Source organism: Myotis davidii, unplaced genomic scaffold, assembly GCF_000327345.1.
Source record: "Myotis davidii unplaced genomic scaffold, ASM32734v1 scaffold32, whole genome shotgun sequence".
NCBI lineage: Eukaryota > Metazoa > Chordata > Mammalia > Chiroptera > Vespertilionidae > Myotis > Myotis davidii.
Genome location: NW_006286587.1, coordinates 5505629 through 5523755, shown reverse-complemented (window position 1 = coordinate 5523755; position 18127 = coordinate 5505629). Strand labels below are relative to the sequence as shown.

Below are 18127 nucleotides of genomic sequence, written 5' to 3'. Positions count from 1 at the left end.
TTCTCCTGATCAGCCCGGTCACCTCCCACAAAGGGAGGCCAGACTGCGGCTTAGGCCCGCTCCCCAAGGGGAGCAGGGAGCGGGCCTGAGCCGTCACTAGGCCATCCCTTGAGGGCCCCCAGTATGTACGAGGGGGCAGGCTGGGCGGAGGGACACCCCCCCCCACCCAGTGCATGAATTTCGTGCACTGGGCCCCTAGTCCTATATAATAAAAGGCTAATATGTAAATCAACCGAACAGAAGAATGACTAGTTGCTATCACACACACTGACCACCAGGGGACAGACATTCAACACAGGAGCTGGTAGTCAGTGTGCTCTCACAGCAGGGAACGCTGCTCAGCCAGAAGCCAGGCTCACAGCTGGTGAGTACAGCAGCAGTGGCGGAGCCTTTCCCACAGCAGTCGGACATCCCCTGAGGGCTCCTGGATTGTTAGAGGATGCAGGCTGGACTGAGGGAGCCTCCCCCGCCACTGCACGGATGTCATGCACCAGGCCTCTAGTCATGTAATAAAGTAACATTTGAGGGGTACTTCAGGAATAGGGGCAGAGAGTGATGGAATAAGAACAGGGCATTGTAAGCAGAGACAATTGGGGGGTGGGGAGAACAGAGGCAAGCAAACAGGGCAGTATTTAGAGGGAATGGGGAATAATCTAATATAAATTTGAAAAGAAAGGGGGAGTTGCAACAACAAAAAAGTAAAATTGAGGCCAGAATACAAACAACATTTAATGTCTACTCAGGTATCTGAAGATAATTTAGCAAAAGAATGTAATATCACCAAAGGCTTTTTTTGGTGTGTGTGTGTGTGTGTGTGTGTGTGTGTGTGTGTGCGTGTGTTAGGGTATGAAGTGAGGGGACTATGGCCTAGACCAGGGGTTGGCAAACTTTTTGACTGGAGGGCCGGAACAAAAGCATGGATGGAGTGTTTGCGTGAACTAATATAAATTCAAAGTAAACATCATTACATAAAAGGGTACGGTCTTTTTTTTTTTTTTTTTTTTTTAGTTTTATTCATTTCAAATGGGCCGGATCCGGCCTGTGGGCCGTAGTTTGCCCATGGCTGGCCTAGACTGTGTGTTGGGGAGATTATCTGGCAGCCTTGTCAAAGATGGACTTGAGGCTGAGAAACCAAACAGGGGGAACTCATTTAGGAAGTTTAATAGTCCAGGTGAGAAGCAGAGCCACTTTGAACTCCATACTGCAGGTGGAGGACTTGGGAAAAACAGAAGAGAACAACTGTGAGTGAAGCCAAATAACTGACCACCAAACTTGATGTATTCACAGAAAACAATAGAAATAACTTTTTAAAAGCTTTAAAATAAAGCTTCTTCAAAGCAAATCTGAAACTAAGAGTAATAGCGACTGGCACTGATTTTTAAAATATGGTTCCGGTTTAATATTTTCTGGGCTAAGGATCAAATTTTAGGTATTTCCAGCTCCCTGGCAACTTTATACGTTAGTAAAAATATTTATAATTGATGGCAATGGACTACTTTGTATGCTCACTGGGGCCAGTCCCACACCAGAAATATGTACAGCGAAGGCATTATAAAGAGTGGGGGGAATTTAACTGGTTCTGATCTTCTGGTTGAAAACTAAGGGTGGGGCAAAAGAAGGTTTACACTTGTGAGTACACGAAACACAGAGTTTATTCTTGTATTATTATTTATTATTGTATTTCCCATCGGAATAACTGTAAACCCACTTTTGCTTCACCCCATAATGAGAACAACATTTAACTTTCCAGTAGCCACATTTTTTTTTTTAAAAAAAAGCAAAACTAAAAACCCCAACAAAACCAGGGAGACTAATTTTAATAATACATTTTATTTAACCCAATATTTTAAAAAAATATTATTAATCATGTGATCAACATAAAATTGCTGATATACTTCACATTTTTTAATGTGCTCAGTCTTTGAAATGAGGTGTGCATTTTGCACGTATTGCTCACCTCAATTGCATTGGCAACCTTTCAAGTGCTCAATAGCCACACAGGTGGCTGGTGGCTGTGGCTGCCACATGGGCCAGTGCAGGTCTCCTGGGTCCTTTGCTCTTTTTATGGATCCTTTATGAAGCCAGCTGTGGGAGAGCTTCATCACCACCTTCACTGCACAGCCACAGTTAGCTCATTACGACAGTAAAGCATAATTTATTTCATCACATTCTCAGAAGGTGACCATCTAAATTTCCAAGTGTGGCCCTGCAATCCATTGGCCTCCTGCAATCTTTTGAGATACACAAGAGTTTTCATCTAGGCTGAGTCAAAGATTGGGGGGGAGTGGGGGGAAGCAACGACCAAGAGAATTCAGAAATAATCCAACTCTTGGCTTGGTGATGGTCACTAGGCTAAACGGTATGTGTCCTACTTTGGATTCCCGAGTAGCAGACCCTGTGTCAAGGATTTATGAGGAATGGGTTTATTTTAAAATGTTCCCTGCAACATTCTGGGAATATGAGCAGGGCTGGGATGGGAAGAAGGCAGAAGGGTGAGATACCAAGCAAATTCAGCCAGATGGTAAGTTTGGCCTAATTCTTTCTTGGGTAGACCACACCTCAAAGGTGAATTTTCTGATCAGGAGCTAGGGACCTGGAGTATGGTGAAACCTGTACCTGTTATTCTTTGTTAAGGTTGCTGAAGGGGATGGAAATCCCCAGGTACTTCCTGATTTCCTTGAGAGCAGGCAAAAAAGGGGTTCCAGCATCCAGAGGGAAATGCCAACAGAGACACGGGTGCTAGTTGTTGGGAGTGAAAGTCCACTGAGGTGTTGTGTGTGAGAATGGCAAAGGAATCAGAGGGGATATGGGCAGAGCACTGCTTATTTCTAGACTTTTGAGTGCCAGCAGTAGCCAAAACCTTGGGAAAATTGGTTTACATGCATACGTTCCAGGGCAGCACTTTCCAAACAAATCACTGGGGTCTTGTTGAAATATAAATGCTGATTCAGGACATCTGGGGAGGGTATAGACCCATGGCCTTCAAACTGCGGCTTGAGAGCCACATGCGGCTCGTTGGCCCCTTGAATGTGGCTCTTCCTAAGCCTTAGGAGTACCCTAATTAAGTTAATAACAATGTACCTACCTATACAGTTTAAGTTTAAAAAATTTGGCTCTCAAAAGAAATTTCAATCGTTGTACTGTTGGTATTTGGCTCTGTTGGCTAATGAGTTTGCCGACCACTGGTATAGAGGATCTGTATTTCCTATAAGCTTCCAAGTGAGGTCTATGCTACAGCATATCATGGAGAAGCAAAATTCTAGAGTCGACTTGCAGCATTGACTGACTGACTGTCAGAAATGTAGGACTTTAGGCTCCACACCAGACCTTCTGACTCAGATTGGCTTTTTTTTTCTTTTTCATGAAATCCTTATATTTTTATGTGTATTAAAGTTTGAGCAAACTGCTGGGCCAGGGACAACATTTTGAATAACAATGTGTCCCAGGACCTGGTCTGGGAAGCATTGCTCTAAGCTTTGTCTACTCATTTTGCAGGCAAATAAAGAAATTACTTTGGTTATTAGTTTCAGAATAACCCAAAGCCCTCAGGGCTGCATTAAGCACAACGTCGCTAAGGAGATGCAGCCAAGCAGCTTAAAGAAGTCTCTGTTCATCCTGAAATGATGACGTGCTTTCCTGCAGTGTAGACAGATCTGACCCTGGTGGGGCCCCCATCAGTCCAGTGCTGGGCCCTGGTTAGTTTGGCAGCTTCGTATTTAATCGGGAGGACTTGTTTTCTACCTGCAGAGACGTAGTTTTGATGATTTGACACCAAACTTGGTTCAGCCCCTGCTATTTAAACCCTTGAAGCGCCTTAAGTGGTATTTCCTGCCTCATGGTCCATCTCTTCTCATAAAACGGATAACAGACCCAAACTAGAGAAAACTAAAAATGAACTTGCATGGAGTTTCACCTGGAGTTGAAATGGGCATGTTTGTTGCTTACACCCCCCCCACATCCCCATCCCCAGTGCTGGTGCCATCCATGAGCTGTCAATCTCTTCACCTTAAGAGAGATCAGCTTTTCCTACTATGTCACAAAGTTAATGTACATTTATTTCTAAAGCTATTTAAATTCTGTCATACTTGGCACAGGAAATATGTGTTTGCTTAATACTACTAACAATTATTTCACAATTCTCTATTACCCTCCTAGGTATTGTTGTTGAATTTGCTCTGCACTGAGCTAAGTTCTTTGCATCCAAGATCGTAATTAATTCTTACAACAATTCTCTAGGAGGTAGGTACTGTTCCTAGCCTCATTTTACCGATGAGGGTTCAGTTTCATAGCACTTCTAAAATGTATGTCCTCAGAGGTAATAAAAGTCACGGTTTGGGATTAGATCACTTGTTTCATGGGCTCCAAAATTTATGCTCTTAGATACTGTGCTCTCAGTCATTTTGACCTGGAGAATTTTAGGGTTGCTGATACATATAATTCAATAAGATAAAAAGATAAGTAAATCCACTTAATTGTTTTCTAAATGCTAAAACACTGATTTAGCATTTACTATAGGCTAAATCATTTTTAAAATAATGAAGTAAGCATTTTTAAATAATGAGCTCATTTAATCCTCACAACCACCCTTTGAGATATAGTCTATTATTACCACACAGTTTTACAAATGGCAGAGGAGAAATGTCAGGGGAGATGATAAGATGGACAGAGGGGGTCTTGTAAAGTGAGACTTAAATGCAGATTTTGTAAAGACAGATTCAATTATAACACATTTCACACTTCCCCCAGATCCAAATACTCATCAGGCAGCAGTTCAACACTATTCCTAGTTCTGAGAACAGACCTCTCTCCATTGGCAATTCACACTCTTAACTTTGTCCTAACTTATGACTGTAAATGGTACACAAATGAAGACAGGGTCTTCTGGAAGAAATACCATTCTTACAGATCTTTCCGTTTCCCATTGTGCTGGTTCACGTTATCTTTAATATTTTAATATATTGACTTTATCTTTCCTTTTTTTCAGCGTTACATACATCTGGTATGCATAAAAATACAGAGAGTAGTGTAACAAACAGACGTAAGTTTAACAAATGTCAACGTTTTGCCATTATTTGTTTTCATACTTTTAAAAATATATATGTACAAGAGAAAATATATAAGTATTGTGGTGCAGATTAATTCTATGCTGTGGTTCTCTCTGACTCCATTCTTCTCCCTCTCTCCAGAAGCAAGCTCTTTTTTGAATGGTAGATATCAATACCATCTATTTTCAAATAGAATTATGAGGAGAAGTGTATATAGATCAGGGTTAAGCAACCTAAGGCCTAAGGGCTAAATCCAGTCTGCTGCCTATTTTCATGAATAAAGTTTTATTGGGACACCAACATGCTCATTCATGTATGTACTGTCTATGGCTGCTTTCATGCTACCATGGCAGAGTTGAGTAGCAGCAACAGAGACTCCAGAAATGCCAAGTATTTACTATCTGGCCTTTTACAGAAAAAGTTTGCCATTCATTGGTATGGGAACCTGTATGTTTAAAATACTACATAAATTATACCATATTGTATGTACTACTAGTATCCTTTGGCGAATGGATACTTGCAACCAACATGATGTCTTTAAACTGCATCCTTGCTTCTGCAGATGGATCTATTTAATAAATTTTAATTACTACACTATCCCACCTTAGGGGGAATGTATAATTTATTAATCTATATTTTTATTGATGAACATTTCTTGTCTTTTCCTTCAGAAATGTTTCTTTGCAGAAACATACTTCCTGTAGCCTTAGGTCACATCTAAGAGATTCTCTAGGATGAATAGCCTGATGAATTCTTAGAATCCATGGATCTTCCTAGTAACAGATGCTGCTACTTGCTCACCAAAGCAGCCAGGGAACTGTGCTTTCTTACTATTGGCAGTGAGCTTTTATTTTCCCATGCTCTCCAAAACTTGCTATTATCTGACTTCCAGAAAATTTTTGCAGAGGTCTCAACTGCCATCTCTAGTTTACCAGCATGGTTGAGCATCATTTTATATATGTTGGGGCTATTCCACTTCTTCTGAAAATTTCCTGTTCACATTCTTTTAAAAAATACATATATTTTTATTGATTTTTAGAGAGGAAGAGAGGGAGGAGGGAGAGAGAGAGAGACATCAATGATGTGAATCATTGATCGGCTGCCTTCTGCATGCCCCCTACTGGGGATGGAGCCCACAACCCGGGCATGTGCCCTGACCAGGAATGGAACCATGACCTCCTGGTTCATAAGTCAACGCTCAACCCCTGAGCCACACTAACTAGGCTCTGTTTACATTCTTGACTCTTTTTTATTTTAGGGTATTGTGCTCATTGTCTTTAAAAGGGGAGAGTTTTTGTTTGTTTGTTTGAGGGTTGAGCTCAAACACAGTCAGCGATATCAGTCCTAGTGATAGAAAAGTGCCACACCAAGGCTGTGCATTGTAAAAGGCACCCATGGAATTGGCATCAAGGAATCTGGGCCATGGTATGATCGACAGCAAGCATGTGGAGTTACAGAGAAAAGACAGAGTGTGACCTCTGCTCTCAAAATCATGCATTCATTCAGAGGAGTCTTTGAGGAAACAAAACGTTCTAAAAGGAATACTGAATCTCTCTCTGTGTCCCTCTATCTCTCTATACATGTGTAAATAGTTATAATTATACCATATCCTTTCTAACAAAAGAGTAATATGCAAATTGACCATCACTCCAACACACAAGATGGCCACCCCCATGTGAACACAAGATGGCCTGCAGGGGAGGGCAGTTGGGGGCAACCAGGCTGGCAGGGAGGGCAGTTAGGGGCAATCTGGTTGGCAGGGGAGGGCAGTTAGGGGTGACCAGGCCTGCAGGGGAGGGCAGTTGGGAGCGACCAGGCCGGCAGGGGAGGGCAGTTGGAGACAACCAGGCCTGCAGGGGGAGGACAGTTGGGGACAACCAGGCCTGCAGGGGAGGGATGTGGGTGGGGGAACCAGACCTGCAGGGAAGGGTAGTTGGGGGTGACCAGGCCGGCAGGGGAGGGCAGTTAGGGGCAAACAGGCCTGCAGGGGGAGGGCAGTTGGGGACAACCAGGCCTGCAAGGGAGAGCCATTAGGGGTGACCAGGCCAGTAGAGGAGGGCAGTTGGGAGCGACCAGGCTGGCAGGGGATGGCAGTTAGGGGCAACTGGGCTGGCAAGGGAGGGAAATTAGGGGTGACTGGGCCAGCAGAGGAGTGCTGTTAGGGGCAATCAGGCAGGCAGGCAGGCAGGTGAGTGGTTGAGAGCCAGCAGTCCTGGATTGTGAGGGGGATCCCAGATTGGATAGGGTGCAGGCTGCGCTGAGGGACACCCCTCCCCTGCCATGCACGAATTTCATGCATTGGGCTTCTAGTAATTATATAAATAATGATGAGTCAATTGTTACCCAAATGAAGTAAAAAGAGTGGCAAATGATCATCTAAAAGCAGGTTATTTCCAAAGTGCCTTATTAGGAAGCCTCAATTTATTGTACTTAATTAATTTTTAACAGGTTCCTGGAATAAATCAGAATTTAAAACAAGTTATTTTAATATCTGAGACATATGTTGCTCCTAGCAATGAATCATTGTCTAATTTATTTTTTATTTATCTGTAAACCTCTATCGCTGTCTCCGGTAATGGTGTTGCTTCCGTGGTGTCTACTCATAAGTGGGTAGCCATTTGGGAATGGAGTAGGAAGAACACTGCAGCTCATTCCGAGTTGCAGTGCCCGGCGAAGCACATTTCTCTCACCTACTGGCAAGCATCAGAATTCATCTTGCCCAGCATTCATCTTCATCGCACAGTCAAGCATTTTTTCATGGTGAAAGAGAAAGATGTTCTGCTTTGGCTAAGTTTTCATGATGAGAGGTTATCAGCTACATCATTGTGAGTCTCAGGTGTATTTTGAGCATCAGCTGAGGAGACACCCTTCTCTCCCTCCAGCTAGTTTGCTGAGTAGCTGCTCATTTGTACATCCGAGAAACTGCAAACTCAGTGCCCACATATGAAACCCCAAAGGTTCATTTCTGTGGCTTTCATGTCAATCTGCTATATTCTTGAAATGGTTCTTTCCAAAGCCTCGTGTCACTTTTGTGAAAACACTTGCTATGATGTCTTCTGAGACTAGCAGTGTCAATGCTAATTATTACTTTGGCGGAATCTGCCACAGTGCTGTGTACTATAGAAAATAAGTGCATGTACGCAGGCTCTGCAATTATAATTATTACCATTGTTTGTTTTTAATGAATTCTATTTGAAAAGATCAGATGAAAAAAAGATTTTAAAAGAAATAAAACCAGTTAATTTCTTTAGTAAGATATATGTAAAGTGGCAAATAAGGAGCAATCACAATTTCTTGGGAGTTAAATGGTGCTGCTTATTCATTAAATAAAATGTGCCTGAAAGCCGAAACCGTGTCGGCTCAGTGGATAGAGCATCAGCCTGCGGACTGAGAGGTCCCGGGTTTGATTCCAGTCAAGGGCATGTGCCTAGGTTGCGGGCACATCCCCAGTGGGATATGTGCAGGAGGCAGCTGATCAATGTTTCTAACTCTCTATCTCTCTCCCTTCCTCTCTGTAAAAAAATCAATAAAATATATTTTTAAAAAAATGTGCCTGAAAAATTAAAACTGTATTCCTTGAAAATTAATTAGTAAACTACATATCGGTACTTCTTCACTAACTTATAACTTAACATATGGAATTTTGCTAAAATATATTTTTTCTCATTTGTAAATCCTTTTGTTTTAAATTACATTTAATAATGCCTCCTACGATTACTTTAAACCTTTTTGCAAGCTAGATTCTTCCCATTCAAATGAAGGGGCCCTTTGGCTCTTGGTAAGTGGATATCGATACTGTTAGTCCTTCCTCTACTATGACAACTATTCCTTGCTTTGGCTCTGATTACCTCGATTTGGCAATGCTTGCTGCCTATGGAGGCTACAGAAGAGGGACTCTTAAAAACAATTTGTGCCCGGGCAGCATGGCTCAGTGGTTGAGCATCGACCTATGAAACAGAGGTCATGGTTTCACATGCTAGGGTTGTGGGCTCAATCCTCAGTATGGGGCTTGTAGGAGGCAGCCGATCAATCTCTCATCATTGATGCTTCTATCTCTCTCCCTCTCATTTCCTCTCTGAAATCAATAAAAAAATATTTTTACAAAAGCCACAATTCGTGCTTGTCTTCTACTTTAAAACTAAAATACTGGTATCAGTTAATTTAATGCTTCTGACTGACCCTTCTATTGATGCTTTTGCTACTTTGTTTAAAAATATACTTTATTGGATGTCAGAACCCACTCTGCCACTCCCTAGATGTGGGACTCACTGCTAAGTACTAGCTAATATCCATTTCTCTGCTCCTAACAGAAACCTGACATTATTTAGTCTAGTGATATATCTAAGTGAAAAATACATTTTCAACTTCCCAAGTAGCTGGGGTGGCAACATGACACCTGGTAAATTATATGTTAGCAGGAGTCTGCTGCAAGGCTCTGGGAAAATGTGGTTTCCTGATGCGGGTGCTCATTTCTTGTTGTTGGGAACACAGATGGAATGAGGGGAGCTGCAGAGGCATCCTGATCGGAGAGCAAAAGGCCATGCCAATCACAGGGTCTGAGCCTGTTATCCTTGAGCCACTGACTCAATGCCACCCACCCACCTTCAGGCTTCCTGCTGCATGAAGAAATAAATGCAAACAAATAGAAAATCCTCCATTTCTTGATTAGTTGGAGCCACTATTTGGTTTAATTTTCTCTTATGGAAGGCCAAATGTAACCCTGCCTGGTAGAATCATCTTGGACAAGCTTTTCCTTTTTTTTTTTTTTTAATAACCTGTCCAAAATTCATTTGTTTTATAAATTAAAGCTAATAACAGTATTTACTTCATAGAGCTGTTGTGAGAATTAAGGGAGGTAATTCATGTTAAATACTTTGACCAGTGGCAGCCACAATAAATTCTTGGTAAATGGTAGGCATCTAAAAATATATTATTTATCAAAGAAGTACATACATAGTTTTTAAAACATTGTCCCAAGGAGTTATAACAAAAGTCTATGATTGCTTATGGAAGCTTACCCTAGTTCTGCTTCTTAAAACATTTTTTAAATGTTTTTTTTTTTATTGATTTCTGAGAGGAAGGGAGAGGGAGAGAGAGATAAAAATATCAATGATGAGAGAGAATCATTTCATCGGCTACCTCCTGCACACTCCCTACTGGGGATGGAGCCTGCAATCCAGGCATGTGCCCTGACCTGGAATTGAACCGTGACCTCCTGGTTCATAGGTCAGTGCTCAACCACTGAACCACATTGGTGGGGCTAGTTTGCTTCTTGACAACTATGTTCAACATTTCTATTCTTAAATTTCTGGGAGTACTTCCATATTTCTCAAGAATATATTTGTACTGTTTTCTTCGTTTAACTACTGCTAACCAGCTCTGACTGATGAGGCTTTAAACCTCCTGGTTTATCCCATCTCCTATCGCCCTGCGTCCTTCCCCTGATGGAATTGTATCACTCTTATTCTTTTCCTGCTCACTTCTACAACCTCAGGCAACACACTCAGACCATTTCTTCATCCACCAATAGAAGATAGTCTCTCTTGGCTTCTCTATTTGTGAGAGGAGGACATTTACCCACCAATCCTTTTACCTCCAACTCTTGTTACCTTAATTTTACTTCTTAAACTTTCAAAGTTGGAACGTTTTTATCTTGTCCAGTATCCACAGTTGACTTCAAATATTTGCATGTAAATTGACTTTAAAATTTTAAAAACGAGAAAATAAAAATGCACATGATTACAAAACTGCAAATACAATTTCCTGCAGGGCTATGATGATCGTACTTGCTACCATTTCAAAACCATGAACCACATGGCTTTCAAAAGGGAACTATCCTAATACAAAATAATATCTATCTTTTTTTTGGCTGCTCCCCTAGTTGAAAATCCTGCATGCTCTAGTATGGCTTATATTTAGATAATGCATTTCCTATATATTTATCCCTCCTTCTACTTTGGTTTTCTTTTTTTGGTGGGGGAGGGCAGGGGGAGAAACAAGACCTTTTCTCATTTATCTAATCTCTTCTAGCTTCCTATTCACAATGCCTAAACCAATTACACTTCTATACTTGCTATTTCAACTTTAAGACCTCGTTTTAGCTTTCACATATTTTCTTCTATTATGTCCTTCATATTTTCCTCTCATGTTTATCCTTTGCATTGGCTACTGCACTCTATAGAGTGACTATGCATGTATCTCTTTTCTTGTCTCTCTTATTACCACTGTTTGCCCATTACTTTCTGGTTGTTTGGTGCCTTCGTTGTTGTTGTATGGTCCCACATTCTGGGAGACTGACTTCATACTCTCTTACAACAGTTCTGAAGAATTTGTATTTTCATTTTATTATCTTATTTTTTATTTCCGAGAAAACTTAATTATTGTTGTTACTTTTTTTTTCATAGCATCCTGTCCTTATCTCCTAGATATAATATATTCGAAAATCTCTCTGAAGATACTTCTTTAAAAAAATGATTTGCTCCTTGAATTATCTCTTTATCTTCTATTACCATTTCACTGTTTGCTTATCTTGGCCTCCTTATCATTCAGTGCTGTAGTCTTTGTCAATAGCCTGTGGATATTGTGTTTTTAGTTCACATTTTAGACTGGGACAGTGAAGGGCTGACAGGGAGCTCTGAGTCTGTAAGTAGAATTTACTGGTTTGCAGACTTCTGTTTAGGGTAAGCATGTGGGTGCCAGCTGCTATGGTGTGGTATTTTGCTAGAATGAGAAGAGCTTTACTCTGGGTCCTTAACTCCAATGCTTGCTATCATAATTCTTTTCAAATAATTTGTTCAGTTCCGCAAGTGGCAAACCTTCACCCTTTTGACCTGTGAAGTTTGGTTATCAATTGCTCTACATGCAGAGCAGGGAGAGGGAGTAGAGTGTCTGACAGTTTTGTGCTTATCCCTTTAACTGACATAGACTTAACCTTTAGTACTTACTCCACAATCTGCTGGAGCCTCTGTCAGTTGCTTCTGAGCAGGCCAGTGATTTCCTTGGCTATAGCCCTATGCCTGGGTTGGACTGTGGTTTTCTTCACTTCATCAGGCATTCCCCTTGCTCCATTTCTTCTTCTGAAAACTTACTGAAATATATCATCTCCTAGTGACCCATCTCATTCTCTTCATCATTGGGTATTTATGTTTCTTTACCATCTTTTTCATAGTGTCTCAAGAGAGATAAGAAGTCACAAGTGTGTGCATTCTGCTATGTTGATCAAATACTATTTTTAATTTTATACCCAAACCCAATATCTGATTTCCCCTCCCTAACTAGCTCTCCATCTAAAAAAAAATGCAATTCCAAATAGCCCTGAGATTATCCTTAGCAGCCTCTTTCTCTCATGGCATATATCTCACCTATGGCAATTATTTTTTGGCTTCAATTCAAAATATCTCCAGAATCAACCATTTCTCACTACCTCTACCCCAAGCATTTTTACCTGTGTATTTCTGTTTCTGCACCTCCTTTTATGGCTTTAAAGTTGCAGCCAGGGTAATCCTACTACAATATCACACCAAATCAATCCCTTGCTCAAAATGATGCAATAGTTACGCATGTCAGTGGGAGTAAAGCCAATTTTTTATAGTGGTCATTTATCACTATTTGGGTGACTCATCACTCCTCCTCCAACCTCTCTGACTCATGGCTCCCTTCCAGCCATACTGGACATAAGCTGGACGGCATGGGATTTCATCGTGCAGCTCAAAATGATGTGTAACTTACAATTTATCAGTGTTTATTTATGTAATTTTCCATTTGGTACTTTGAAATGTGGTTGACTTCAGGTAACTGAAACTTTGGAAAACAAAACCGTGGATAAGGGGGGACTACTGTATACTATTTAGCAAGGAGAATAAACAAACTACACCAAAATGCAAAATACAAAAGAATGTCATATATATAGTTGAGTAATAGATGTCAGACTAAAAAGAAAACATATTGTAGGATTCCCATTTATAGAACACTTAAAAAAAGGTAAAACTAACCCATAAATGTGGAGGTCAAATAGGGATGTGATAGTAGGATAGACTCCTGGTGTGTTGGTGATGCTCTGTTTTGACATGGGTGCTGTGTAAGCCCATATCAACTTGATGGATCTGTGCACTTTTCTGTGTATATTATATCTCAATCAAAAGTGTTAAAACATCCAGCTGAGTTCCTGCTAGTAGCATGGCAAACCTAGACAAATGAAGTTGTTTATTTTTCTTTTCCAATTTATAAATGCTTAAGAGAATTTAGTGTGTGTAGAATTTAGTGTGTGTGAAAGCAATGGCATCTGTCAATCCTTTGGCAGAGAAGTGAACACAAAATTTCCCCTGCAGGCCTCTGCCATTAGGCATCTCAATCTTAGCCTACTGGATCCTCGCTGTTTCAATCTGCTGCATTTTAACACACCTGAGCAGCATCTGGGTTGAAATTTGCCAAACCAGGCAAGTGGTTCCGCAATGTTTCCACCCAGGGAGCTTGTTAGAGTGTTGAAGTATTTAGGACTGAATAGCAGAGCCGGAATGGCAAGTCCTGTCTCTAAAAGTGATAGGCCAGCTCAGTAAAATATAACGCATTGAACAAGGATCGAGGACAGGGCCTGAGGGGCTGAGCTTCCAGGGACCCAGCCATGGACCTCAATCCAGGGGATGGCATGCTGAAAATCATTTTAGTTTTCCAAAACTAAACAAGGAAGACTTCACTTTTGCTGCCTTTGAGACTGGTATGCCGTTTCACTCACTATTAGACAAAGTTCATTCCTTGCTGAGATGCTCCAGATGAAGAAGTTTCCCATCCGTTACTCAGGTTCCCTCAGACATGAAGGTAAACTCTGGCATATGACAATCCTGTGAAGCCCTGCCCTGGCTCAGAGCAATATGTTTTTCAACCTACACCATGCTGTTTAGGCTGCATGACTGCAGGGAGCAATGTACACAAGTAGAAGTCTCTTTCTATGTAGTCCCCAACCTCAAAGAAAAACGGAACAACTGGAAACAGGTTAGAATTGGGCAGGGAGAAAATAATTAATTTATCTTCAGACTCCTTGACAAATGGATACATTGAATTGACCTGTTAAATCTGTTAACTTGCTCAAAGTGGCATTATTTTTTGGGTCGATGTAAAGGCTCTGTCTTTTGTAGTCCATGTTAATCTTACCAGATCGATCTTTAAAGAAATTCACCAACTGGTGCTGAAAAAAGCTTGAGAATTCAGTCCCTACTCTCAGCTACTTACTGACTCTGTCTCTCCTTTGTCACTGAGAAAATAGAGGTCATCAGAAACTTGTACAACTCCCTCCACCGCATATACCACTCATGGGCATCTCTACTGATGTACTCTACTCTTTCTCCTCTTCTAGATGAAATGCCCTTGCTCCTGTCTGAGCTCGGAGCATCTGTTTGTGAATTATGACAGGGTCATAGTTCCAAGGACCATATAGTTAACATTGTAGGCTTTGTGTGTCATATGGTCTATGTAATAACTACTCAACTATGTCTAATGAAAGTAGCCACGGACAGTATGTAAATAAATGAGTGTGGTGTTCCAATAAAACTTGACATATAAAAAGAAGTGGAGGGCCAGACCTGGCTCCTGGGATGTAGCTTACTGAGCCCTGAACCGGATTTTACTGCCTTCACCTATTCAAGGGCATGTTCCAGCAATTCTCATGCTCTCTTACATCAGCACAGTTTTCCTTCTATAAGATCACTCCAACCAGCATACATGTCTATCATTGTTGCTTCTTTCTTAACCTCACTCACTTCCCCCTTCCAGCTGTCTTTTCATTGCTCTTATTTCCCTTTCATAAAAAATTCTCAAAAGAGCAATCACTTTTGGCTTCTTATTTTGTTTCTGCCAACAATCCCCGGAGCCTACTCCAATAGGCTTTTGACCCCAGCACTCCAGTGAAGTTGCTCTAGTCAAGTCACCAGTGACTTCTACAGCATTAAATCCAGTGCTTCGTTCCTGGTCTTCATCTTACACAGTCTATGGCCGTATTTAACCCAGTTGATCACTCTCTTCTCTCTGACTCAGAGGGCAGATGTGAAAAACCACCTTTTCCCAGGCCTATTAAAGAGGTGCACCCAGGAAGCAGGGGAAGCTGATCCTTAGGGTTCAGAGGGGCTGGAAAATCATGCTGTGTAACCAGAGGTAGGAATGTTGTTTAATTGCAAGATATAACATGTTTTTAGTCCTGCTACAAAGAGAAAAATTAAAAGACACTGTTTTTTTTCCCCCAAGTCCGTTTTTTAAAGGAGTCACTTGCCTTAAAGAATAAATAAAACTTCAATTTCAAGTGATTTACGTGAGAAAGAAAGCATTCGAACCTGAAATAATATTTAGGAATAATATTTTTAAGTCCTGGTTCCGATTAAAAAAATTTGATTGACCCAAGATTTCTCATAAATCTATGAAATTGTTGTAATTGAGCAATTTCTTTCAGCTTTTTACCTTCTCAGAGCATCCCATGAAGAAGCAATTTCCTTCTCCCCTCCCTTTCTCTCCTTCCATTCCTGCGTTATTCTCTCACACAGATCTCCATCTGACCCATGTTACATTTACTTCTGTGTGCTTATCCGTGCATTTCCTCCAGAATTCTGGCTTTCGGTATTTTAAAATGGTGTATCCTTAACTCTGGAATTGTGGCTGGCACAGGGTAGGCATATAATAAATGTGTGTTGAATGAATTAATGAGCCAGACTCTCTTTCTAAACAATTTCTTCTGGAGAAATTTGACTTTCAGAAAAGATCAGGTTTCTCTGGGGAGTTCTACATAATGAGAGAAGCTGTCTCCTTGTTTACCTGTAGCTGGGACTACGCAAGGCATCATGTACGCTGGCCCTGGGGATTAAAGGTGTGATGTTATGAGACAATACTGAGAATTAAAAGGATGGGGAATACGTTTTCAGAATAAAATAATGTTTGAATATTTTAACCTTCTGGCTGAGCAATTTTAGTGGGGGGAAATACCCTATAGAATACCACAGTCAGGGAAGGCAAAACATACTCTGTAGCTTAATTAATGGAGTGTGGTTTTACCTATATTTTCTTTTGCAAATGTATTATATCAAATGCCTTATGAAAAATATCCATAATCCTAAGTAGATGCCACTACTTTAAAGTGTTTGATTATACTTCTACTGGGCAGTTGAATTAATTTTAGATGGGATTTTAACACCTTAAATATGACAGAAACTCAAAGTCTTTCATAGGTACCGGTACAGTATCAAGAATTCAGATCAAGGTGACAGCTTCAAAGTTTCTATGCATCATACCTTGGCCACTTCTTCTTGGAAAGCCACGAGGTTCAAATAGGAGATGTTCACTAAGTCAGTCCCATACACCACTGTTATCATGCGATGTTCCAGACGTCCGATGTTCCCCACATCCAAAAGTTCCCGTAATTTGGGGTCCTGGATAATAAATGTTGAAAAAAGTGAGTTTATAACTGGAGGTTCCAACATGGTAGCATAGTTTCCAAAACATTTGAGCTACAATGCCTTCAAAGCAAAGTTGACTTTTGTTCTTATTACAAAAATGGTATGAGTAGAAGTCCCTCCATTCCCAGTAGAGCCCAGAGAAGTGAACTAACATGTCCAAAGGTTGCGGAGAAAGAATTTCTGGCCCAAGGCCTATTGCCCTCAGAGCATTATGCTAAATGGGAAACAGATGCTATATGATAGCGCTTATATGTGGATGCTTAAAAAGCCTAACTCACAGAAACAGAGCGAACTGGCATTTGGACGCAGGAATGTTCTATAGCAGTGGTTCTCAACCTCTGGAGAATGAGGCCCAGAAATCAGGATTTTAAAAAGATTCTCAGGTGATTCTAATTTGCAGCAAGGTTGAGAACCATTATTCTATAATCTTTTCAGAGCAAATTGCATTCTTTGGAACATCCTAAATGAGGATTCCTTAAAGATATAGTCCTGTTGGGAGAAGGAATTTTCCAAACCTTCTGAATTCGAAATAAGACCTGATTCAGTGAGCTTTGCTTAATTTATTTTCCTTTCATAGGACAGGCCTTGAAGGAAATGAGAGGTCCAGGAAGAAAATTAGCATCAAATCAATCACTTGGCAAATTGGCAGCCAGCTTCTGAGGAAAGAATTAACTTGAATTCTCATTTATTTAGTCAAATGCTAGGCCAACAGGACTGGATTACTTAGGCTAGTTATTCTGACCTGCCTTCTGAGGTTTTTACATACAGCGCCCGTACAAAGAAAAAGTGAACTTAAAAGAAAGAGAGAAAGAAAACAAAATCTTTCTAGCTGTGCTATTTGGTGCCTTTCTCTAATCTTTAGTTAATAAAACTTTCTTCATGACGTGGCTGTCTGAAGAGGAACATTTTCAGGTAAGTTACAAGAGAGAAAAAAATCTCATTTCACAGCTGTTTCCAATTATAACTGAAACTTCAACTTGACTAACCAGTTGAAACTTTATCAAGTATATCAGGCCATCTAGAAAGATCAAATGCTATCACACACACACACACACACACACACACACACACAAACCCCATCAATTTGCATGACCTAGAAAAGGAGAGGAATACAGTGAAAAACTTATTAGATAAATAAACAATAGTAGCAATGAGGGGACATTTTTAGCATTCTAGCATTAATGAAAGATTAGAAAAGAATGCTCAAGAAGAAGGGATGTTTTGAAGGCTAATTAAAGAATGACACACACACACACACACACACACACACACACACACATACAGAAAAGCTCTGGCCAGTTTGACTCAGTGTTACAGCATCGGCCCAGGGACCACGGGGATAAGGGTTTGATTCCTAGTCAAGGGCATGTACCTCCATTGCAGGTTCCCCAGCCCTAGTAAGGCATGTGGGAGGCAATCAATCAATGTGTCTCTCTCACATCAATGTTTCTCTCTCATATTCAGAGAGACTTACATATTGAATCCTCAAATACCTTTTTCTCAGATTCAATCATCATCATAATCATTTTGGTAGCTTGCTTTATTTTACCAATTCCAGACATCACTTTTAAACACTTCTTTAAAATTTTTTCATTACATAAAGCCAATAGTTTTTAAAAATATATATATATACACAAGCATTTGTGGGAA

General features: G+C 40.6%; 1 protein-coding gene across 2 annotated transcripts in view; it reads right to left on the bottom strand.

Annotated features, from left to right (window-relative positions):
• The window catches only part of PLCB1 (phospholipase C beta 1), a 631360-nt gene that overhangs the window by 185695 nt on the left and 427538 nt on the right, over positions 1–18127 (bottom strand). For both annotated transcript variants that reach the window (XM_015560268.1, XM_006758081.2), the window contains exon 3: positions 16313–16450. In XM_015560268.1, coding sequence (XP_015415754.1) covers positions 16313–16393 — 81 coding nt within the window. In that variant the 5' untranslated portion in view covers positions 16394–16450. The remainder of the gene's footprint in view (positions 1–16312; positions 16451–18127) is intronic.